The sequence below is a fragment of the Heterocephalus glaber genome, unplaced genomic scaffold, assembly GCF_053883595.1.
Source record: "Heterocephalus glaber isolate CG9 unplaced genomic scaffold, H.glaber_assembly_v1.0 deba00001442, whole genome shotgun sequence".
Lineage (NCBI taxonomy): Eukaryota > Metazoa > Chordata > Mammalia > Rodentia > Bathyergidae > Heterocephalus > Heterocephalus glaber.
In genome coordinates this window covers 45,568,921-45,593,347 of record NW_028258296.1, presented here as the reverse complement: position 1 = coordinate 45,593,347, position 24,427 = coordinate 45,568,921, and the positions used below count along the sequence as shown (strand labels likewise).

At 34.7% G+C, this 24,427-nt stretch overlaps 1 protein-coding gene across 5 annotated transcripts; it reads left to right on the top strand.

Annotated features, from left to right (window-relative positions):
• Nucleotides 1-611: 611 nt before the first annotated feature.
• On the top strand, nucleotides 612-23,824 carry Lrif1 (ligand dependent nuclear receptor interacting factor 1). 5 transcript variants are annotated; one of them, XM_021265640.2, is made up of 4 exons: nucleotides 612-1,085; nucleotides 12,391-13,897; nucleotides 15,061-15,333; nucleotides 20,927-23,824. In XM_021265640.2, exons 1-4 carry the CDS (start codon nucleotides 1,018-1,020, stop codon nucleotides 20,936-20,938), a joined length of 1,860 nt encoding a protein of 619 aa, XP_021121299.2. In that variant the 5' UTR covers nucleotides 612-1,017; the 3' UTR covers nucleotides 20,939-23,824. The 5 variants fall into 5 exon arrangements, with proteins under 5 accessions (XP_021121299.2, XP_021121298.2, XP_004853753.2 ...); XM_021265639.2 differs by lacking the exon at nucleotides 20,927-23,824 and adding an exon at nucleotides 16,105-17,391 and having other exon boundaries at nucleotides 644-1,085; nucleotides 12,399-13,897; XM_004853696.3 differs by lacking the exon at nucleotides 20,927-23,824 and adding an exon at nucleotides 16,105-17,391 and having other exon boundaries at nucleotides 645-1,085.
• The last annotated feature ends 603 nt before the right edge of the window (nucleotides 23,825-24,427 follow it).

Below are 24,427 nucleotides of genomic sequence, written 5' to 3'. Positions count from 1 at the left end.
CAGAGACTGAAACTGATTCTTACTTAGTGACTTCGCTGCAGGGTTCTAGAGGTTTCTGAAAAGCTGTTCTTTTAAGATTCACACACAGTTGGCAAAAATAATTTTATATGTGAAACGAAACTCTTAGAGGATGAATGAATCATCTATATGACAACGATAATTTTGACTAAGGCATGAACATAGAGGAGGTGGAACGTGTAGTAGGTCTCGAAGCAAAGTTTAAGTAAAAAAAAAAAAAGATACTTGTTTTTAACTATCAAAAATACACTGCTAGCCACAGGCAGCGTCTAAAATCTCTCATGCCACGAGTACAGGAGGATCTCAAAAAGCCCAGTGACGTCTTTTGTAACACTGGGAGGAGAAGAAAACCTGGGCGGCGTGCAAACACGGCAGAAAATTTACCATTGACCCCGGAAGTATTTTCTTTGCGTAGGCGGCAAGAGATTCTTATTTCACGATTAGTTCCTTGATCCGGAAGAAGAAACAACAAACTTCATTTGTGATTGGAATGCATCATAAGGGCGGAGCCTTAGGGAACCAGTCACTTTGTAACCGGTTGTGAGGATCCAGGAAGCGACCAGGCAGAGTTTTGCTCTCTGCTGGCGGCGTCGGTGGGCGGAGCAGCCGAGCCAGACCGAGGCTGTCTTCACTGCTGACCCGGCCCTTCTCAGGGCGGTCCCACTAAGCCACGCCTCCCCCGCCTGCCGGGGCTGGCTACGAAGCTGCGCTGTAGCTCTGTGGGGCGGAGACTTAGGCGGATTCTTTCGGCCCCCAGAGCTGGGAGGGCGGGGTCTTGCCGCAGGTCTTCCGGTTTCTCAGAACTGCACCGCCTGTTTTCAAAGGCTGGGGATACGCAATTCACGAAAGCCAGCCTGCTCTCTCCGGCGCTCTCCCGGCGGCCTCCATAGTTGCTGGCACTTGCAGTCCAACATTCTCTCGCTTTGGTTCTCTCCCGTATGAGAACCCTGGCAATATACTACCCACGGTCCTAGATCTACTGCCCCCCACCCCTCTAAAATGTCCAATAACCTACAGAGGGTCTTCTTGAAACCCGCTGAGGAAAAGTCAGGCAACGCCTCGCATTGGTAAGTACTGGTTTTGAATATCCACGCGCCTGCCCCTCGCCCCTCTCTCAGCAGGACTCCAGTCCCTGTGTTCCCTGAGCTCTGCAACTGAAAGGCGTCAGTCCCTGCAGGGTGCGCCACTCAAGCGGGAAGCGCTTGTCACTGCCGAGCCAGCGCTTTGAGAGCGCTTTGAGAGCGCTTTCTACTCGGAAAGTAAACCCAAGGCAGTTTGCCATTACCCTGGCTCCGCAGGACTACAGTGGCTCAAGTTTCAAAGGCAGAGAGTAGAGCTCCACTGGAGAGGAAAACTAACATGGCGGACACGCTTGTGTGGCCTCAACGTTCTCGAAGATTCTTAGACACAGGCAGAACACGAAACAGTCGGTATTAGTAGTAAGTGCTGCCCTGGGGGCGCTGGACCTCCATTGAAAATAGTCACATTTTAGTAGTTAGACATTGGATGTAAACGTGAACAGAGCTTGTTCTAAAACAAGAAAATTCAATGTTTTAAGATTTCAGATAGTAGCTTTATATGAAGAAAAAAAGATGGAGAAATTCGCATGTAAAATCAAATGTTTCGGACAGTGTATTTGAAGCTGGTGTGATGAGAATATCGTCTGTATTGAGGAACAATGTTTGACATAAGATTCTAGTATTTTTTACAATGACATTCTTGTAAATTTACAAAAATAGATAACCAATAACTATTTTTCAAAGCTTCGAAACGGGAACAGCTATTTAAGCAGAAAGTTTTAACTTAGTATTTGCCATAGTTAGTGGGTATATTATATGTGGTGAGAAAAAGATGAGCCAATAGGTGTGCAGAAAATAAAAAACAGAGCATGGAAATTAAAATGTAACAAAAGTTATGAAAGGAGATTCGTATTTGAAAAAATCAGGCTGCCTGGTGTTAATCACATCTTTGTGCCCATTAGTGTTTGTGAGACCAAATGCCACAGTGTCCAATCTGTAAATAATATTTTCAGAAATAGAAGATTGCGAATATGTAAATTACATATGCAGAAAAAAGTACAGCGCTATAGCTAGTATGTATAAGAATGCAATTCTTTTTTTTTTTTTTTTTTTTTTTTTGGTACTGGGGATTCAACTCGGGACCTTGTGCTTGCAAGGAAGAATGCAATTTTAATTGTGTACAAATTATAGATCAGGGCACATGTTTAATTCTCTACAAATTGTAGCTCAGGACACATGTTTCTTTCTTTCTTTTCTTTTTCTTTTTTTTTTTTTAACCAGGGATCAAACTCAGGACCTCGCACTTTCGAGGCAGGCTGCAGCACCACTGAGCTAAATCGCCAGCCCAGGGCTCGTTTCTTTTAATTACAAGTAGATACAAAAACAATGATGGAGTTATTTTTTTTTTAAGACATGGTCTCATAATGTTGCCCAGTCTGGCCTCAAAGTCCTATACTCAAGTGATCCTCCTGCCTCAGTCTCCCTAATAGCTGCGACTGTAGGTGCTTGCTACTGTGCCTGGTGTAGTGATGATTCTTTAAAAGTGTGAACAGTGTTACAAAAAGAAATGTTACTAATGATGGTGAGCAGTATTGGAGAACTGCCCAGAAAGAACCATTTGTCTTGCAACTCTTTTATAAAAAGAGCCAGTTTTTCTGTATATATGTTCTTTTAAAAAAAAAATTTTGTAGAAAGTTGGAAGATGAGGCAGAGATGGTGTCCTGTATAAAGATGTAAAGTAGAATTTGCTTTTTAATGTTTAATTTCTCCTACCCTGTTCTAATATCTGGCTATTTAATGACATCTGATTTGCCATAATTTATAGACAGATCATTTTAGGATTGCATTCTTTTTCAGTACTAGAAAAGATTCAGATTTTTTTTAAAAGATACTATTGTGTACTGAACTGTTTTACCCAATTTCTAATCCTTTTTGCTGCTTTTTTTTTTTGTCCTGGGGTTTGAACTCAAGACTTTGTGCTTGCAAGGCAGGCGCGGTGCCACTCAGCTATCTTCGGCTCTTTGCTGTTTTTTTGATTTTTGAAAAAACACTACAAATTGAATTGTTTTGGTATCATTCATAAGTCCTTCAACTTCATTAAACATACTTGTTTATACATTGTTGTTTTCTTTATATTTACATGCATTTATTTCTTGCATCACTGAGTGCTTACATAATGTTTTAGACATTTACCAGGTATCTTTCTGAAGTTGACACTTTATTGGTTGAATAATTAATTATATTCTGTTTTATTTTAATAACATGCATGACATTCAAATATAAGTATGTAATCTTTTTAGTGAGAATTTAATTTTCTGCTATTTTTTGGTGGTTCTGAGTCATTTTTCTTTATAAATGACTTATGGCTTTATTTTCTATAGATGTTTGGATTTTTATTGAGTAACCATTCCTTTCCTTTTTAAAATGTTTTCCTTATAATAGAATGTTTAATGCTTGAAGTATCTGATTCATCCAGGCATAAAATGTAAAACCCACATTTAACCTTGTAAGTGGAAAGGAAAAATGCGGAAGATGTTTGTTATAGCACTTGTTTAGTTTATTTAGGTTTGCATTGAATACCTATTTATATATATGATAGACTATGCTAAAAGGGAAGTGAAGAATAGAATGTGTGAGAAAATTTGTAATGCTGTGGGGTCTCAGGAGAGCTGGTGTAATAAGTTTTATATCTTTATGCAAAGGAAGATAGGAAGGGAGTTATAAAAAAAGTTTTAGGAGTGGCTTACTTAGAAAGCCTTGCAGTTTATACAGTTGAAGGTAAATGCAGTACATACGCAATCAGGAGGAATTGGTAAATGAAGCCAGCAGTACGGGGTTTTTTTTTTTTTTAATTTTTAATTTTTTGGTACTGGGGATCAAACTCGGGTCCTTGCGCTTGTGCAATGGGCAGTGAAACCACTGAGCTAAATCCCTGACCCAGTATGGTTTATTATTAACAACTGGGATTTGCTTGATTTTTGTACTATGAGCAGGATACTTAAGGGTTTGGTTTACCTTGCTAAAAATATTAGACTTCATCTATTGCAGGTTGTTCAAAGGATTTTGAGAATTGACATGGTTGGGTGTATATTTTAGTTAACTAATGGTAGAGTAGATTTGGGGGTGGAGTTTCATGAGTAAGGATTCTATTTGAGGTGCCTTCTTAGAGATCTGGGGGGCCATGACGGGCCGATGTAGAATAAGGATTGGATTCAAAGAAGTAGAATGGAAAATAGACCTTGTTAGCAAGTTGTCATGAAGAAAGATGGATCAATTACAGTGCTTTTTTTCAGCGTGGAAATTAATAAATTAACTGAGATGAGAAATACTATACATTAAGGAAACAATCAGACATTTGAATCTGAAGCTCATACAGGATCAGCCCTGAAAATAGAGATTTACGAATTATTAGCTTAGAAGCATAACCAAAGCCTATGATTATATTTAACAACAATAGGAATTGGGATGTCACAGTTGGCATCTATCTGCCCTTAATCTTTTGTTTTCAAATGTCCAGCTGAAAGTACTGTCCTCAGCAGGGAGCTTGGTTTGGTTAGAAAGATAATGTGTCATCATCAGTTCAGTATACTCAGCTGTGCACATTTTACTATCTTTACTTTTGTGGTTTGTATAATAGGCAGGAGAGAGAAACAGATAAACCCATTATATAGGCTAAGTGAAATCTGTCATTAAGCTGTCAATTTGTGTATGTGAATTTTTGAATCCTATCTGGTTATACTAAATACAGAAATTGGATAGGATTGCTTAAAAACATGTAATTCTGTATAGGTTATTTAATATTTGGAATGCACCCCATTTTCTCAACTATAAAATATTAATGACAATAAGTTCTTTGTGGGCAATGAGGATTAGTTAATGATAACTATTATAATTGTATCTATTATGTACATAATATATGGAATATATTATTGTGTACATTATAAAACTAGGTACCTACATATATTATGATATATATGTATATGTTATAGTTAAGACATGAAAGGGCCTCCTAACAGTTGAAAAAATGAATTTTGCAAAAATACCTATAAAATGTTCATTAACCTTCAAAGTTTTTATCATTCATTTTTTAATATGTGAATGCTTCATATCAGTATTAATAAAAAATGGTGTAAAGTTATGTAATATCAGTAGGTTTAAAAGTTCTTTTTTATAGAAATATTTTTGAGATTGATTTTTGCTATATTTCCCAGGGTTGTTTTGAACTCCTATACTCAAGCAGTCCTCCCATCTCACCCTCTCTAGTAGTTGGGACCACAGATGCACACTGCCGCAGTTGGCTTGAGGCTTTTTTGTTAAAATTTTCATCTTATTTTCAAAAAGCCTATCTTGATTCATTTCTTTATTTTTGGACCAATTACATATTTTAATTAACATGGTAACTGTCCTGCTCCCAGGCAGTTAATTCGTTTTCTTAACATACCAAGTCTTACTTTTGCCATTTACAAATGAAGAAAAAGATTTGAAGAGGTTAAGTAAATTTTCCAAAGTCAGTCAATTTAATAAGTTGAAGAGTATTAGAGGTTGTAATCTTTCTGATACATCCCTATTCTTTCTTCTAAAGTCTTTATATTACTTAAAGCTTTTGATAGTGTATATTAGTTACACAGAATAATGGGTTTCATTTTGCCATATTGGTTTCCATTTGGCATATGATATAATTTGATTATTTTCACTCCCTATTATCCCCTCTCCCTTTCTTCTCCTCTCGCCCCATCCCCTTCTTCATCTCTAATAGTTGACATTCTATTTAAACTGTATGTTCCTACACCACAAACTTAATTAAAAATAAAAAAAGAAGTACCTCCTAAAGTGTGTGTTTTTCCAGTACAGTTTCTCAGTCCAAGTAACAGCTGGTTTGAAATAGTTACATATTGATGATTCTTTTTAAATGATCAAACTAGAGCATAGGATGCAGAATCTGATTCTGGTTTTAGTTCTGACATTAGCCAGCAGAGTATGATCTTTAAGAAAATGGAATCTTTGTAAGATTTTAGTTCATCTCTTAAATGGCAGTTTTCTATATATCTGAAAAAAATACATATATTGATTGCAAGAATATAAGTTTCACCCTGATTTATCATTTTTCTCTGTAGCATTCTGCATTTGTTTTAATTCTTAGAACTTACTCTCTTTTGTTTCCAGGAAGCTATGGAATTTTTTTATTATAGCTTGTAAGTTTCAATTCAGCTAACATTGTCTGTAATATTTATTTGCTGTATTAGGTACAAAGGATATAGATATGAATAGAATAGCCTATCTTTATGGAATTAATGGACCATGGTAAATTACATGAATCTCCACTGATTTGGAAGAAACTGGATTTCTCTTTTTGGAGGGAAAATGGGGGAAAAGGGGAGAATTCTAGTGATATGAAAATATGTGCAGTGGTCATAAAAATTTCATGTGTGTAATAGAAATACAGAGAATATCTGACATAGTTTGTGAAGTATCAGAAGTCTGCATAATTTGTTTAAATGCCAAGTCAAAAAAGAAATGCCCTTAGATAAAATAATGGGTTTAAATAACAAAACGAATGGTACTATTTTGAAACTTCTAATTTATTAGGCAAATTTTACTGATAAATGAAACCCATAATTGATACTGAAGGAGGATAATACAACAAAATGGGTTTATAATAGTTTATTTGACATGGTGATTGAAAAGAACTTTATCCTCCTCCCTTTTTTTGTACTGGAAATCGAACTCAGGGCCTTGAGCTTGCAGGCAGGCACTGTGCTGCTGAGCTACATTCCCGGCCCTGCATCATTTTTTCATAATTTCAATGGTTTATTAGGCTTGGTATTAGTGATGTAGTCTCTCTTCTTCAGGAGTTTGTGTTACTGGGGAAAACAATGTTTAATTCATTTTTTTTTTAAAGCATCTAGCAGACAAAAAGCAATAAAGATGCCATTACATAATTCCCAGCATTAGTAGCACCTATGGGAATTTTTTAGGAATTACAAAGTTGAAAGAAATTGAGTTTGAGTGACTATCAGATATTTCATTTAGAAGATGAAATTTAACCTCATTTTATGTTGTTAGCATACTCCAGAATAGCAAGAGTCTTTCTGGTAAGAGCAGAGATTTCATGTAGAGAAGTTGTAGATGATATTGTTTTAAAGATTGATTGGGGTTACCTACATTGTAGATGGTTTTTATGTCAAAATGAATTGACCACTCATGAATATTGAAACATTGAGCAAGAACACAAGAGGATGAAAAGAATATTAATGTACCAGAGATATGTAGTAGTCAGTAGTAGTTGCAATCTGAGGAACTAAACATCAGAACAAAATATAAGGCTGAGAGGAAAAGTGCTAGATCCAAAGTGATGAGGGCTGGACTAGGTGGTGGATGTCACAATGGTGAAGAAAAGATGAGTGAGATTTGTTAAAAAGAGTAGAATTGTTGATTCCTTTGGTGTACATTTCTCAACTGAATACATTTTGTAAGCATATGTACAGGGTGTTATGGACAAATCAAAAGTGAATAAGAAGGATGGTAAATATCAGTCAGAGATGACTAGGTGATTTAAAACCTGTATCATTTGGAAAATAGTGCACCACATGGATGGATGGTAGGGTATAGCATTAGTTTTTAATATAAAATAATTTCAACTAATTGAATTTAAAGCAGTGTATTAAATGAAAATGTTTGGTAAGGCATCACAATATTGGTCAGTATTGAGGACAGGAATAAAAGGATATTACTATAGTAGTCACTATTGCAAAGTAGATACTAAAAGGAAATAATTGAAATCATGAAAATTAATGCCATCTTTAAGGAAAAATGTCTTGCAGGAGAAAAGTGGGATCAAAAACTACTTTAGACAGTATTCATATGAATAATTAAAATGCAGAAAATGAATAAGAAAGGGAGCATTATGAGTGTGAGGAGAAGAAATTATTCACAATGGAAACCATGAAAGGGAAGAAATTCCAAATGGAAGGGACAATTAGTAGTGTCAGTCACAATTGAGACCGTGTTGGAATGCGGATAAAGAGAGATTTGACTGAGGATGTACACGTTAATCTGAAATAGAAAATTATAGGAAAGAAAATAGACTGTAAAAGACTGGACTTCAAGACTGCTTTCTGGAATGTTAGTTTTTAATTGTGGTTTGTTAACAGTGTCTGCTAACTTTCCATCCCTGAACTTGGCATGTAACTTGCAATCATTTTTCTAACCTTACATGACTTAGACATCTATATGGATAATTTCTGTTATTTGGTCTTTCAGTAAAAGGTCTCTTTCACCAGTGATCTTATTTTTCATTCTGTTGTAGTCATCCACTTCTGCAGTGCTTATTATCAGATGAAATTGGTGAACCTACAAAATTATTGATTCAGGCAGCCTCATTTTTAAATGCTAGTTCCTAGATTTCTAGCTTTCCTATTTAAATATTCTTACTGTTTTTTTCTTTTGGTCCTAGGACTTGAACCCAAGGCCTTTCACATAATAAGCACATGGTCTACTACTACTGAGCTACACCCTCAGCCCTCACTGTGTACTGTATTTTAACTTGTTCAATAATCCCTTTAATCTTTACATGTTAGCATTGCATTCTCATTTTCTTCCTATCCAGTTTAGATCTGTGTTTCATAATTTTAATAACTCTTACTGATACCTTAACTTCTGTTGCTCCTCTTTGATTTTTGTTGCACCCTCCTGAAGCCACCCAAATTCAGTATGAACTCTGCAATATGATTTCTTTCCTTATGCCTAGTGAGAGAAGGAAAGTCTTATAAGAGCACAGATTGGTGAGACTATAAATTCATAATCACCACCTATCTCTCTGGCCATCACTACTACCTGGTAACTCAGTATTTTCTGGGGGCATCTTATTCTTTCACAAAGAGGATTTAAAATTTTCAGTTCTTATCAAATCTCTCCCTATGTTTGCTCTTATTCTTGGTAGATAGTGTCATATCCTTTTCGTACAAAAAATGAAGGCCATTAGATCAGAATTACAACTTTCTGACACTAGAGCTATAAGCTTACCTGCAAATGTATCTAACCTATCCTTTAGTTGCAGTGAAAGGAGATACTTTTTCAGCTTTACTTAAGATTCAGTCCCTCCATCTGTCTTCTGGTTCCCATTTTCTGCCTCCTTCTCATTCTTGGTGATCATTCTGCTTGCTCTTTAATTATCAATTTCTTTCTCTTAACTGGCTTACATGAGCATTTACTTATTTCTTTGTTCATGATCTTAAAAAGGACCATTGGGCATGTTGGTGCATGCCTGTAATCCTAGCATTTGAAAAGTTTAGGTAGGAGGATTACTTGAGTTTGGGACCAGCCTGGGCTACAACTATGTAGTTGTAGTTCAAGACCTACCTGAACTACATGGTGAGATCCTATCTCAAAAAACTGAAAAATAAATATATAAAAAAAGAAAGATTCCTTCTTTGATCCTATAATCTCCTGTAGGTCCTGTACTTGCCCATCTTTCCCTCTTTACAGTGCAAGTTCTTAAAAGTTAACCACTTGCTATGTTTATATCTGTTCCTCAGCAACTTCTTTCTCTAATCTACTCTTATTAAAGCTATCGATAAGTCCCATACCATTATTTCCAGTGTACATTTTTGATCATCCTACTTGGCCTCTCACAGACTTTTACTATAATTGTCCAGTTTTCTTAAAACCCCATCTTGCATTGGCTTCTGTTGGATCATGAACAGTGATTCTCCTTCTGTCATTCTAAATATAAAGGGAAGCCACTGAAATGTTTTAAGCAAGGAAGGACCATTTTGGTGTGCTAAATAAACAACAGGGAAAGGAGATATATATGACTGAAAGTATAAAGGTCAATTATGAAGCCAGAATAGTATAAGCCAGAAAAGATATTTGTCTAGACTTGAGGCAAATACAAGGAAAATCTAAGCAGTAATATCAACAAAGAGTTTTTGATAGATTGGCTATAGAAGTTAAGGAAGGATTTGCATGCTGTTACTTAGGCGCCTATGATAGATGAGATGCCCAAGAATTTCGGAGATTTGGGTGAGCAGATATATTCTGGCCATGTGGAGTTTCAGGACCCTTTAAGATTCTTATAGGAAGTGTTAAGGGGAACAGTTAGGTACATACATCTGAATCTCAAAGAATCTACACATACAAATATTAGGAATGTTGATATTACATAAGTGATCATTTAATTCATTTATAGAAAAATTATCTAGGAAAGAGTACAGAAAAGGAAGGGTTCTGTTCTTCAAGTAGGATGAATTAACAAGGAAAATGGACAGCCTTGGAAAAAACAAGAAAAGAAGCAGATGTTTTTGTGCTACATCAAATGCATCGTTTATCTCAGTTAATGATAATTGCTTATACACGTCCATGTACTCAGTAATTTTAGGGATTATGGGTTGATGTAGTTGAATATGTAGCAAATATTTTTCTATAAAGAGTAAATGTTTTAGGCTTTGAAAATCATGTGATATCTCCTGTGACTTCTCAGCCCTACTGTTGTAGACTGAAAGCAGCCATATATAAAATATTAAAAAAATGAGTATGACTGTGTAATAAAGTTTATAGATACTGAAATTTGAATCTCATATAATTTTCATTTCACAAAATGTCCTTTTGACTTGTTTTTCATTGATTTAAAATATAAAGCCCATTCTTAGCTTGTGGGTTGCACAATAACAGAGTAGACCAAGATTTGGCCCACAGGTGATAGTTTTAATACTTATTTCCTCTAACTCAGCCTGGTGCCTGAACTATAACACTCAGTGTATTTTCATTTAATGAATTCATCTTGAATAAATTGTTATCTGTTTTTTTTGTTTTTATTTTTTGGCCAGGAGTCAGGTCACGAAAAGAGTGGACTTTCTTCTTCAGGCCCTGAAAGCAAGAATTCAGATTTTTCTTTGCATTTAGAGATTTAATTTATTAATAGTCATTGTAACATTTTGTTATTAATACCTGAGTTTTAAAAATACACCTAATAAGTAGAAAAACATGCTGTTACACTTTTGAGAATTTTAATTATCCTTTGTCTTTATATTTTTTTTTCATTTGGTTTTAGTCATCTAAGATCATAATGTGTCTGTGGACTGTGAACTATGCATTTGTGTTCCAGGAATTTAACGGGAGAGGCAGTATATTCAGATGACTTTGATATTGACAACTTGTGATATAAATCATGAAGCAAATTAACTAGTATAACATTGCAGGTTAATTATGAAGGAAGGCCAAAGATAGTTAAGTTGACCAGAGAGAATTATCTCTTGGGAAGTATTATTTATGTTGAGATTTGAGGTCTATGAAGAACTGGGTGGGGGAGGAGTATCTAGGTGGAGTGATAAATCCTGAAATTTCATGAGATCTCCATATTTTCCAGAAACTGAAAGACTGTTTTAGATATAAGTACTTTGAGATGTCTATATTCAGGGAACCCTTAGTAATTGATTATATAAGCAGATTAGTATGTGTTGGTTTTTCTTGAAGTCAGACAGTTTGTATTAATAGCTTATAAGCATGGGCATCAAAATTAGCTGTGTTAAAAAATGTTGGTTTGGGGGCAGGGATTTAGCTCAGTGGTTCTGGCGCCTGCCTCGCAAGTGCAAGGACCCGAGTTCGATCCCCAGTACCACCCCCCCCAAAATGTTGGTTTCCATTCTTTTCATCTTTATTGAAAACTATTCAGCTAAAATTGCCATGGTATTGTGTGTATGAATCGATAGACAATTGATAATAAACTAATGTAAATAATTACTATATCAAGAAATATTTAGCACCAAACCTTAAATGTGCTGAAACAATAAGCAATAGTCAGAAAGTAGTCTTACATAAGTAACTGTTAAGTCCACAGTATAAAAATGTGGCAAACTAAGCTGTCACCATGAGATATTTTAAGGAAAAGAAAAAGGGTAACAATAGGACTTGTCTTTGTCAGTGGGAAGAAGATAGAACAGAGGTAGGAGAAAAAAGAGGGAGAGAAATAGAATAAACATAAGTAGACGCAAAATAAGAATCCTGTGCAGTAATAGTAAAAGAGGAGAACAAGAGAAAAAAATTTAAAGAAAAGGAGAAGGATGCTAATAGTTTAGGAGTCTATTCTAGTAGCATTATATTATATAGAGTAAAATAATAAATGTTAATATCTCATACTCATTGCCTAATTGTGTGAGGAGGTCTAAACCAAAGCTGACTATATCTTTATCTCTTCTTCAAAATCTTTGTTTTACAGTATTTCACTTTGAAAGTGAAAATAGGAAATTATATACTTTCATTTTAATATTTAAGATAATATTTGCAAATACTAATTTTAAAATAAAATGTATATACCATATAGTATGTTGTATTTATTTACTCAAAATGTTCTTTTAAGTATTTCAGGCTGCATGTACCAAGTAGTTCAGACGATTGGCTCGGATGGAAAAAATCTTCTGCAGTTACTTCCAATTCCTAATTCTTCTGGAAATCTTATTCCACTAGTTCAATCTCCAGTCATGTCTGATGCTTTGAGAGGGAATACAGGAAAACCAGTGCAAGTTACTTTTCAGACTGAGATTTCCAGCTCCTCCACAAGTGCATCAGTTCAATTGCCCATTTTACAGCCAGCCAATTCTTCAAACTATTTTCTTACAAGAACAGTAGATACAGCAGAAAAAGGTAGAGTTACTTCTGTGGGAACTGAAAATTTTGTTTCATCATTTTCTAAAGTTAATAGTCATGGTGTGAAAATTGATGGACTCACCATGCAAACATTTGCTGTTCCTCCCTCAACACAAAGTGATTCATCTTACATTGTAGTCAATTCCCCAAGTCTTCCAATGACTGTGAAATCTTCAGTTTTGCCTTCTGGGCATCATTTACAGATTCCAGCCCATGCTGAAGTGAAATCTGTACCTGCATCATCATTGCCTCCTTCAGTTCAGCAAAAGATACTTGCAACTGCAACCACAAGTACCTCAGGAACAGTTGAGGCCTCCCAAATACCAACAGTTATTTATGTATCTCCTGTAAATACAGTGAAAAATGTAGTTACCAAGAACTTTCAAAATATTTACCCAAAACCTGTTAAAGAAATAGGAAAACCAATGATACTAAATACCACACAAATTCCAGCGAAAGTTGCTACAGAGACACAATTAAAAGGTGGTCAGCATTCTCAAGCTACTCCAGTGAAATGGATTTTTCAAGAAAATCTACAGCCGTGTACTCCATCTCTTGTTCCTGTTAAATCTTCAAATAATGTGGCATCAAAAATTTTAAAAAGTTTTGTAGATAGGAGAAGTTTGGGAGATAATTCTATAAGTATGCCACCATTGAGTACCATCGTCCCTAGTGGGACACAATCTATAAGTGTGCCTAAAAAAGATAATGCATTGGTTATGTTTAATGGGAAAGTCTATCTATTGGCTAAAAAGGGGACAGATGCTCTGCCTTCACAAATTGACCAACAGAATTCTGTTTCTGTTGATGCTTCATTAAGAAAAGACACATCACAGGTAGTGAGTTCAAGTTCAGTCACAGAAATATCCAAAGAGGTTGTAAATATTGTTTTAGCTAAAAGTAAATCATTCCAGATGGAGATAAAATCACTTTCAAATACTCAGCTTTCTTCCACGGTCAATCTAAGTTCAGAGAAGACTAAAAAAGTGGAGAAACCATCTCTTTCTACCACAAACTCAAATACTATGAACCAATCCAGTAACTACCCAAAACAGAGTAAGACCTTATTCACAAAACCACTCTTTCCAGATGGATTTAGTACAGGACAGAGTGCCCTAAGAAAAGGAAATATCATCCAGAGCATAGAGAAAATAAGTTCCTCTGTTGATGCAACAGCTGTTACTTCACAACAGTGTGTTTTCAGAGACCAAGAACCAAAGGTAATTTTTCCATGTCAGGATATTCTTATATATCTATATAGAAAATTTTCCTTTCTTAATTCTCGCACTTGCCTATGATACCTGTCTCCCCCCTACCCTACATCATCACACACATAATTAAGTCAAAGCTTTCATCTGAGTAAAAACTTGAGTACAATTGAGAGTCCAAGCAGTATCTTTTTCTTAAATCATTTGGCCTGCAAATCTTTCATACAAAATCGAACAAAAATCACAGAACAAGGTTAGGAGAATTAGAGAAGGATAATATGACTTCAAAAAATTAGTAAAATTGTGTATATATACATACATGCACATATATGTACACATACATATATATATATATATATATAGTGGCCTACTTTTAGTATGGGAGGAGATAAGTATGCATATAAGAGGGCTGGGATTTTGTTTTCTGTTTTTGTGTGATATTGGTGGGGAGACATTCGACAGCTTTTTTAGGCATGATGAAAAGTGGAAGAGGGCTAGTAACCTTTTCGTCATTTGTAGAAATAGATTCTATTGGCATCTTTGGTAGGATTTTGTTGCTTTTGTTATGCTTTTTTTGTAGGCAATTTTTTCCTTTTTAAAATCTAATTCATCCATCTACTCAACATACTCACAAGCAACATACACAGTACCTTTCTGTTCTGAAGTTAGTGTGTGTGTATGCTTACTAAATATTTGTACTCACCTTTTCATTGCTTATGTAGAGGTAATGTCAGTATTAGGTAATGCTACTTCGTAATGTCAGTATTTTCCCCTTCAGTACAGAATTTATTGAGCTCCAGAGATGTAAAGAAGTAAATTCTGATAAGTACAGGATTGATTAAAGACATCTGAGTTTTCCAGGAAACTAGTTTATAAATATTGCTACGTAGATTATTATTAACTTGCCATTAGTGTCTGTTCTCATTTCAGTTGATTGAAAATGGACCACCTGTTACTCTTTAGTACAGCAAATTAAATGGGAAATTGTAGAGGAATGTTTTAATTTGCATTCATTTAAATTCAATTTTTGAATGTAGGTGGTAAGATAAAAGTAATGCAAACCTTTAAAGCATGATGTATTCTCATGGGAGATTGAATAGTCACTTAGTTGCCAGTCTGATAAAATAACTTGAGTAATTACCAGCATTCTTTGTGTTTTCTTTTCTTAATTCCAGATTCAGAATGAGATGGCATCAACATTAGAAAACTGTACTCAAGGAAGCAAGGAGGAGAAAGACTCTCAAGAAAGCATTAATAAGGCATCACATTTGAAGAGTGATGCTGAATTTAAAAAGATATTTGGTCTCACTAAAGAGTTGAGAATTTGCCTTACTCGGATTCCTGACCATTTGCGCTCTGGAAAAGGATTTGATTACTTTAGCAGTTTGGTGAAGAGTGGTACATGTAAAGAGACAGTGTTTGTGGTGAAGGAAGAGGAAAACAAACAGGTAATAACAGATTTTAAAGTGTCTTTTGTAGGTACTACAAAGATAAACGGATGTATTAGTTTTTTGATTTGCTTTTGAGTCTTGTGCAGTTAGTATGAATGATGATTGTTAGCAAGTTTACAAATACATATACCAAAACAGTGTTTAAAAGAGCAATATATGCACAGACAAAAATGCATCCCCTTTTAAGATTTTAAGTTATTGTTCAACTACTGTTTTTTCTTTCCATTGTAACAAAAATGGCTATAGTATTTTAACTAATTATCCTACTTTGGAGACTTTATATAAATGTAACCTGGCAAATTGAAGTATTAATCGAATACATTTTAAGCAACCTATGTAGCCATTAATAATGGAAAGAAATATCTCTATAAGTTTGCCTTTTATTACTATAAAATGAATGTATCATGATTTAGTATTCCAAACTTCAACCTTTTCAAATGAAAATTTCCACATGTGCCTACTCTGCAAAGAAAAAGAAAAAAATCAGTTTTATTTCTCAAGTACTTCACGTGCTATTATATTTTAGTGGTAGATCAGTATGGCTTTTAATATATGACTTGAGCAGTTGAATTAAGCAGAGACTGTGATTAGATACCACACAGTGAGACCCATTTCTTTTGTGCTGTAGTTATCCCCAGGAAATTTCATTGAGTTCAGTTTAATAGCTAAATATGTGTATCTACAAACTTTGTTAAATTTGAGAGTACAGTATATTATATATAAGCATATGGCAATAACTTTTTTAAATCTTATTCCACATTGCAATAGAATTTTGGTAAGAAAAGAAAAGCAAAAACCATTAAGAAGATGGATCATACAAAGAAGAGAAAAACTGAGAGTGCTTTCAACAGAGTCACTAATGGGGAAACAAATGTCACCACTTCTGAACCCCTTAGTATTTTGCCAACTTCAGATATACCACAACATAACATTCTCCCAAGCCACAGCAAAACCAGAGAAGAAAAGAGAACTGATATAAAACACTGTTCCCAAGAGAAGCAGCAGAAAGGTGCACTGAACTCAAATGTAATTTTTGACCAAAGTCATTCCTTTAATAAAAGTTATACTGAAGATATTTTCCCAGTGACACCACCAGAACTGGAAGAAACCATCCGAGATGAAAAAATAAGAAGACTTAAACAGGTGTTGAGAGAGAAAGAAGCAGCTCTTGAAGAAATGCGTAAGAAGATGCAACAAAAATAACAAAATGTCCTATACTTAAAGACTTCAATGAAATAACTTTTTAAAATAGGCCTTTTTAAAATTAATAAAGTAGTTGCCCCATATCTACCAGGGATATAGTCCATGACCCACAGTGGATATCTGAAACCGAAGATAGTACTGAACCCTGCAGTTCCTTGACAGCCACTCCAATAACTGAGACAGCTACTTAAATACCAATGTGGATACCATGGACAAAGGTGTGATTTATGTTTTGAGCAGAACAGTATAAGATTTCATTGCACTACTCAGAATGACATTCAACTTAAACCTAGGAATTATTTCTTCCTAGAGTTTTCCATTTAGTATTTTGGACACCACTGAAATAAAAACTAAAGAAGGACTACTGTAAGTTACTTATAGATGCATTCTGAAAGTGTTTTTGAATATAAAACTTGATTTTTCATCAATTGATTATAAAATTTTATTTAAGGAACACAGAAAAGCTTGATTCACATGACATATGACTAATATACATGGGGTACGTGAACCATTGTCTTTAGATACCTTTTTTGGAAGGAAAAATGCTTTATTTTTCTATTGTCCTAACTGAAGTTTGGGTACTTGCACAGGGTTTTTGTTATTGTATCTTTAGCTAAATTTCTCATGTGTTACACTAACAGTTGTTTTATATATATATATATGTATATATATGCACATATATATATACATATATATATATACACACACATATCTATATATACATATATATATACACACATATACTGTTGAAATTCTGCAATTCAAGAGAGGAAGTGAGTTGTAAACATAACTTTATCATTGAGTTTGTATATGTACTCTTGATCATCTTACCCATAAAATGATGATACTTTATATTCACCATTGTTGTTTTAATTTCATGAAATATATTACAGCAGCATTATTTAAATGTCGAGATATTTCTCAAGTGTGAAGGATACTTATTTTATAACTCTACAAAGTTATTTTGTAAATCTAAAACAGTATTTAGAATTCAGGCTATTTGGGTGTTTATTGTTGGCTTGAAGTGATGTATTATTAGGCAGCAATTCATTATCTTTCTCCATTTCCTTTTTTTATATATGTGGATATGTTAAATAGCATGCAAAGTAGATCTGAACATGTTTAATAATTTTTAACCTGTATACTTTTCTTAATAGAGCCATACAGTTTTCTGTCTGGCTAATCTTTGATTTGGGAGAGGTTGTGAGAGTAGTGTGGGCATAGAGATCAAGAAGGGGAGAATTTTAAAAATGATTAACAAGTCAGAAATAAGACATTTAAGAAAAACTGTACAATGGTGATAAAAGAAATAGTAGAAAACACTGAACAGGAGTGAAACACATCAATCAACTGGATTCCTTTTAGTAGCAGCTTTATTGAGATATAATTCACATACTATAAAATTCACCCTTGTAAAGTGGTTTTATTCAAAGATGTGCAGCTATTAATACTTTAGAACACTTTTAGCATCCTCAAAATCATGCCCATTAACAATCACTTCATTCCCCATTCCCCCATCTAAGCAACACACTGTTTCAGAAGAATTACTTATTGTGGACATTTTGTATACATGAAATTATATATTTACTTTTGTAACTTTTTTTAACTTAATATTTTCAAGATTTTTTCACATTGTAGCATGTATAGGTACTTCACTATTTATTGCCAAATAATATTCCATTGCACTGATACAGTGATTCCTCAGTATCTGTGGAGGATTGGTTACAGAAAGAAACTCCAGGATATCAAAATCTATGGATGTTCAAGTCCCTTATATAAAATGGCATAATATTTGCATATGTTACATTCTCCTGTATAATTTAAATAATACATAGATTACTTATAATACCTAATACAATGTAAATTCTATACATATAATTACACTGTCTTGTATAGAGAATAATGACAAGGAAAGAGTGGATATATTCCGTGCTGATGTAATTTTTTTCTGAAATTTTTGATGCAGTGTTGTTTGTGTTACAGATAAAGTGAGCTGTTTGTACCACACTTAATTGTTCATCTCTTATAGGCATTTGGGTTGTTTCTGCTTTGGGCTACTTAAAATATTTCTATGAATGTTAATCTACAAGTTTTAGTGTGAACATGTTTTCAGTTCTCTTGGGTATATACTTAGGCATTTAATTGTTGAATCACACAGTAAATCTTATGTTTAACATTTTGAGGCACTGCTAAATTATTCTAGTCAGGTTTTGCTCCCACAACTTCACTAAAACACATCTTGTCAAAGTCACCAGTAATTTCCATGTTACTCTGTCCCTAGGTTAGTTATCAAGCTTCATAGTTCATCAGTAGAACATGATTTCACAAATCATTACTTCCTTTCATAAATGTATAAAGTATCGCAGAAGTAAAGTATGTATATTATAGAAAACTAGAAAATATAGCAAGCTAAAATATTAAAAATTAAAATACTCAAATTAAAATATCACTTCCATCATTGAAAATTTATCACAAGACTTTAATGTATTTTCTGATCTTTAAATGTGCTCCCTCCATCTATATATATTTGTGTGCATATGTGTGTGTGTGTGTTTGTGTGTGTGTGCACTACCAGAATAAGGTTCTTATACTGTTTTGTGTCCCACTTTTAAAGTCAACAGTCTTCAGCTCTTCCTCTGATTAAGGTTTCATCTTTTCTAAGATTGATGCCAAATTCACCAGCTTGATTCCAGAATACGATGTATAGCTGTCTCCACAACACTGTCAGATTTAGGCCTATCCATTTTAACTGGTTGTTACACTCTATAGTTTTTTCAATTTAATACATTTTATAAAATGCATTGATTTTTTTGTTTGTTTTTACAAAGACCAGCCAGTTATTCTCTTCTTTGATGTACTTTTGCCTCCAGAAGAGTATACTTATATATACTTCATTATACAGCTCATTCTCAGTTTTTTAATTTGCCTTTCTGCTTCTATTCACTTTTTTGGTGACTTCATCCAGTTTCATGGCTTTAAATGCTACATGTTGACAAGTTACAGCTTTTTATTTTCAGATTTCTCTTATATTCCAAATTTGTTTAGCAAACTGCCTATTTAAATCTCTATTAAGTGTCTCAATAAATATCTCAATAAATAAATACCCAGACTGAAATAATGCTCTTTTTCCAAGCCCCCTTTACCTATCATTATCCCCATTTTAGCTAATGACAACTTCATTGCACCAGTTACTCTGGTCAAAAAAATTGTCATACTTGTTGGGTTGGTTCTGCTTTCACAATACTCCAAATGTGACCAATTTCTATCCTCAATGCAATGATTATCACTGGAATAGATTATTAGTAGCCTCATAAATGGTCTCCTTTCTTCCACTGTTGTGCCCCTACAACCTCTAGTTATCTTACAGCAGGAGGGCCAGAGATCCAAAGTGACCAATTTGAATTAGGTGCAGCTCTTTTAACTTCCTTTATGTACTATTACAGTTGTTTAAGCTATTGTTTTTATATAGCTAGGGAGGTCAACATTCTTACCTCAAAAAGTTAAGATCTGAAGGAAAAGCAGTAATTAAATGAGATAAGTGAAAGAACTTTCCCAACAGAGGAGATAAATCTAAAGGTTCTAAGGCAGGATATATATATATATATATAAAGTCCTGTTTAACTGCTGAGTGAGTATGGTAATACAGGCTAGAAGGATAGGTTTAATTGCTGTAGAGATTGTTGAGGCAAGTTGGTCTTTATTTTTTTGGAGCATAATGTGATTTTACTATGTGGACACGAATAGTGCTTTGTCCTTATACTTTAATTAAAACATGTTAGGTTCTAATTTTTCTGCTTCTGATATTTATAGAATATTTATCTTCATAGAGTTCAGCACTCACTTGGATCCCTTCCTTAACACCATAAGTTCTTTCACCTGCCTACACAGGGCTTCTTTCAGCTCAGAAGTTTCTTTCTGTTAGGTAGACCCATATGTTATGGACTCTCATTCAGGGAGACAAATGAGCCTCATCTCATTTTTATTTCTTACTGTTGAAATTGTTTCACTTCACTATTTTTAGAGCACCATTCTATTTTTACTTTTTTTCATTTAGTTTCTGCTAATGTGTATTGTCTCCTTTTATGATTTTTTTCAGATGTACACTTGTGGCTTTTGACCCTACTCTGCTCCAAGGATAAGTCCTGATTTGTCTAAATCAGAGGCTCCCAGATTTTCTTGGTTCCGGGCACTTTTAGTATTTTACATGTTTATTCTTTGGACCCCTAGACAAAAGGAATACCTAACAGTTCTCTTTACTAACTAGTTAGGTTTAGACAACTCATTTTTCTATTTGCTGCATAACACATTAACAACTTACCAGTTTAAAACAATGCCTGTTATTTTGTGGTTCTCTAGATCCAAATAGGCTTATTTGTTTTTTTTCTAGGCTCTTACATAGCTGAAATGAAGGTCTTACCCTGGCTGACTCTCTGTCTGGAAGCACTGGGGAAGAATCTTTTAAGGTCATTCAGGTTGTTGACAGAATCTAGTTCCTGATGGTTGTAGGACTGATGATGCTCTTTTCTTCCAGGTAATGTCAGTGGAATACTTAGTTCTATCCCTTGTGGGTTACTATACCTTCAAAGTCAGCACTGGTACATGAAATTCTTTGACTTTTGCCTCCAGCTGTAGAAAATTCTGCTTTTAAAGTGTTCATGTGATTGGATTAGGCCTGCCCAAATGAGCTGTGTTTTGCCATATAATTTAGTACAAGCACAGTAATATATTCTATTCCAGGTCTTTTCCCCAGTCAAAGAAAAAGTAAAGGTCATGGGTGAAGGTTATTTGAATTCTACCTTCTTCATGATCTAGAAATTGAAGAAAAACGTTTCTATTTCATCTTTTTTTTTTTAAGCCTTTAAAATGGTGTGACAATTGGGATCCTGCTCAACTCAAGCTTTGAAATTAAATTACACACTGCCACCTCAATTACTGTTCCACACTAATTGAAATACAGTACATTTTATCACAGCAATTTCCAAAACACTGGATTTACAAAGATCTGAAATAAAGCATAATTTAATGTTGAAGATGTAAACTAAATTAGTAGTTCATGTACACTCAAGCTTATCTAATCACCCTAAAAGATTAAGATACCGCATATGTGAGCTGTCCTTGCTATAATGTGTACCTGAGATAATTGACTTAGCAAAGGTTTATTTTGGCTCACAGTTTTAGAGGTGTTGGCCCAAGGTTGATTGGTTCTGTTGTTCTTGGACCTGAGGGGAGGTAGCCCATTACAGTAGGGAGCACATGGCAGAGCAAACTGCTCACCTCATGACCAGGAAGCAAAACGAGGAAAAGACTAAAGTTGGTCTAGTCAAGTTCTCCATCTAGTCAAGTTCTCCTGTGTCCATTATATTGCTAAATCTAACAGCTAAGCCTTCATCTTTACCTCTTAGTAGCATTTGATACTTTTGTTCCATCTGTCATTATTGAAATGTATTTTTTACTCTTCTTCTGGGATACATTATTACTCATTATTTCCCTAATACCTCATTTACTACTTTTTCTAAATCTCTGGCTAATTTCTCCCCTTCTCCATAGTCTCTTAATGGATTTACCTATTGGCTTGATCTTATTGTTTTACATCTCTAAGGTGATGATTTCATTTGATTCTTAAGGATCAAAATATCCACCTCTGTCTGGACTTTAAAAATTGGATCATAGGTGTAAAATTGTGAGCTGTAGGAAGCATGTACTCACAAGTTGCTCCAGAATATTAATCCAAAGCAATAGGTATGTGGCTCTGTGAGAAGCTAGGGGTACACAGGAAATTGTAGAACTACATTGTAAGAGAGCTAGCAATTGGAGGAAATCCTAAAATACTAGTAATTAGGTAAGTCTCTGAAGTAACACATTCTGACACTTAACAAGTGGCAGCTCAGAGTTGGGGGGAGGGGGGATGTTTCCCTTCCATGTAGTGGTAAAAGGAATAACAACATTATGTTATGAGAACTAGCTTTGTTACAATCCAAGCAGACAGGAGGCATGACTACAGCCAATTGAATAGAGATGGGTATAAAACTTTCCATCTTTTCTCTCAACATTTAGACAAGGTTGGATTGGAAAGTCATCTTAGTAGTTCCCTACCCCTTGCCTCAGTACAACAAATAGGAAATGGTCTTAGTTTGACACGGGGCAGGAAGCCATCTTGAACAACTCTGAATAGGTGCAGAAAGTTGTGACATTTTTCAGAACTCCAAGATGAAAGTATGACTGTGTTACAGGGAGAAAAATGACTACCTTCCCTAATAATTAGAATAGGCCCAGGCAAAAGGTAACTGACATGGTAAAACTAAAATCATGAGATCAGAAGAGAGACACCACCCACCAGTTTGTGGGAGACAAGTAGGCCAGCTCTAGAATTCTGGTGGTACACATTGTGAAACAAGTGGTTTGAATGTAGTGGCCAGCAGTGAATTCAACCAAATGACATTTTGTAGTGGGAGAGTTGATTTGAGTGCAATACTGCAGGAACTAGTGAAAGGCAGAATACCAATGGGTCCTGGAAACAGTCCTTGTGCATACATCCCCTATCTGGTCTGTTTGGATTCATTCAGACTGAAGACAGAATTGTACAGACACTGGCCAGCAATACCTCCAGAAGTACATCTTGGAAATTTAATGCAACACTAGCCAATGGTCCAGACCTGCCTATGGATTACACAAGTGACAGAATTGGAAGAAAGTCTGGATTGTTCTAATGCCCTCACTCCTAGGTAGAGAAGTATTTAAAAAAGTCAGTAAGTGGAATGTAATTCAGCCACTTCCCAACCTACTAGACTTTCCATCCACAACCCTAGGGAGGTGAAGATTAGCCCCATGTAAGCCCTGTAAAACCTCTTTAATTTGGACTGAGAAGGAAGAGAATTCTGGACTTAGATGCCATTGTTAATACCAACACAAGAAGGATTATTGGACCAATTTTTTTTCTTTTTCAGTTTTTAAGGTGTTCCTTTTTGTAAACACTGGAGGGATGTTTGTATATTTATAATTTATGAGTGCTAGTTACTGCTTCTGCTTCTATAATACCAAGACACATGTTCTCTCACAAGAAGGGCTATTTCATAGGATTTTCTAAGTTAGACTTTGTTACTTCTTTAATTAAATTCAATCTCCGTGTGTCTCTTCTTGCTTTACATTTATATTTTCCCTATCTTCTTTTCTTTCCCTCACACACCTACTGAAATATCTCCTCCCTGGTTCTGGTGCCAGCCTCGCAAGTGCAAGGTCCTGAGTTCGATCCCTGGCACAAAAAAAAAAAAAAAGAAAGAAAAAGAAATATCTCCTCCCTCCCCTCTTTGTAAATAGATATCATAACCTTCCCCTTTCTCTTTTAGAGTGTATATATGAGGCTTGTGTGCATAAGCAACTTTAAATGTTAATTTTTGATTTTGCTTCTATACTGTCTTACTTTGTCAGGTTCCCCATCAAGAGTTGTGTCTCGAATCTTCTAACTTTGTTTCTGCTAGATTATTAATTGAATCCAATCTCCTTATATCTTCACTCACTTTCCATTTATATTTTCTTCTTTCTGTTCCTCACATCACCTCTCAAGTCTTCTTGGTATAAAAATATTATCAAATCATATTTTTATCTTTTTAATCTTTCCTTTCTATGTAATTTTTCTTTTGTTTTCCCCTGTTTACTACCTTAACCTTTATTACTATTCTTTTGTTTTCTTTGGTTATTCAAAAAATAGTGAAATTTTTCAAGCAAGCTTTAAATTGTATGTTAATATATGATTGGTTCTTTGAATCATGATATCACTAGTAGTTGTTCTCTCCTTACAATGACATACAGGAATTATATCTAGTATTTTGAATATGTTGAGTTGGAGCCTTCCCATTGAATCACAAAGCTGAGGGCATATCACAAGAAGTCA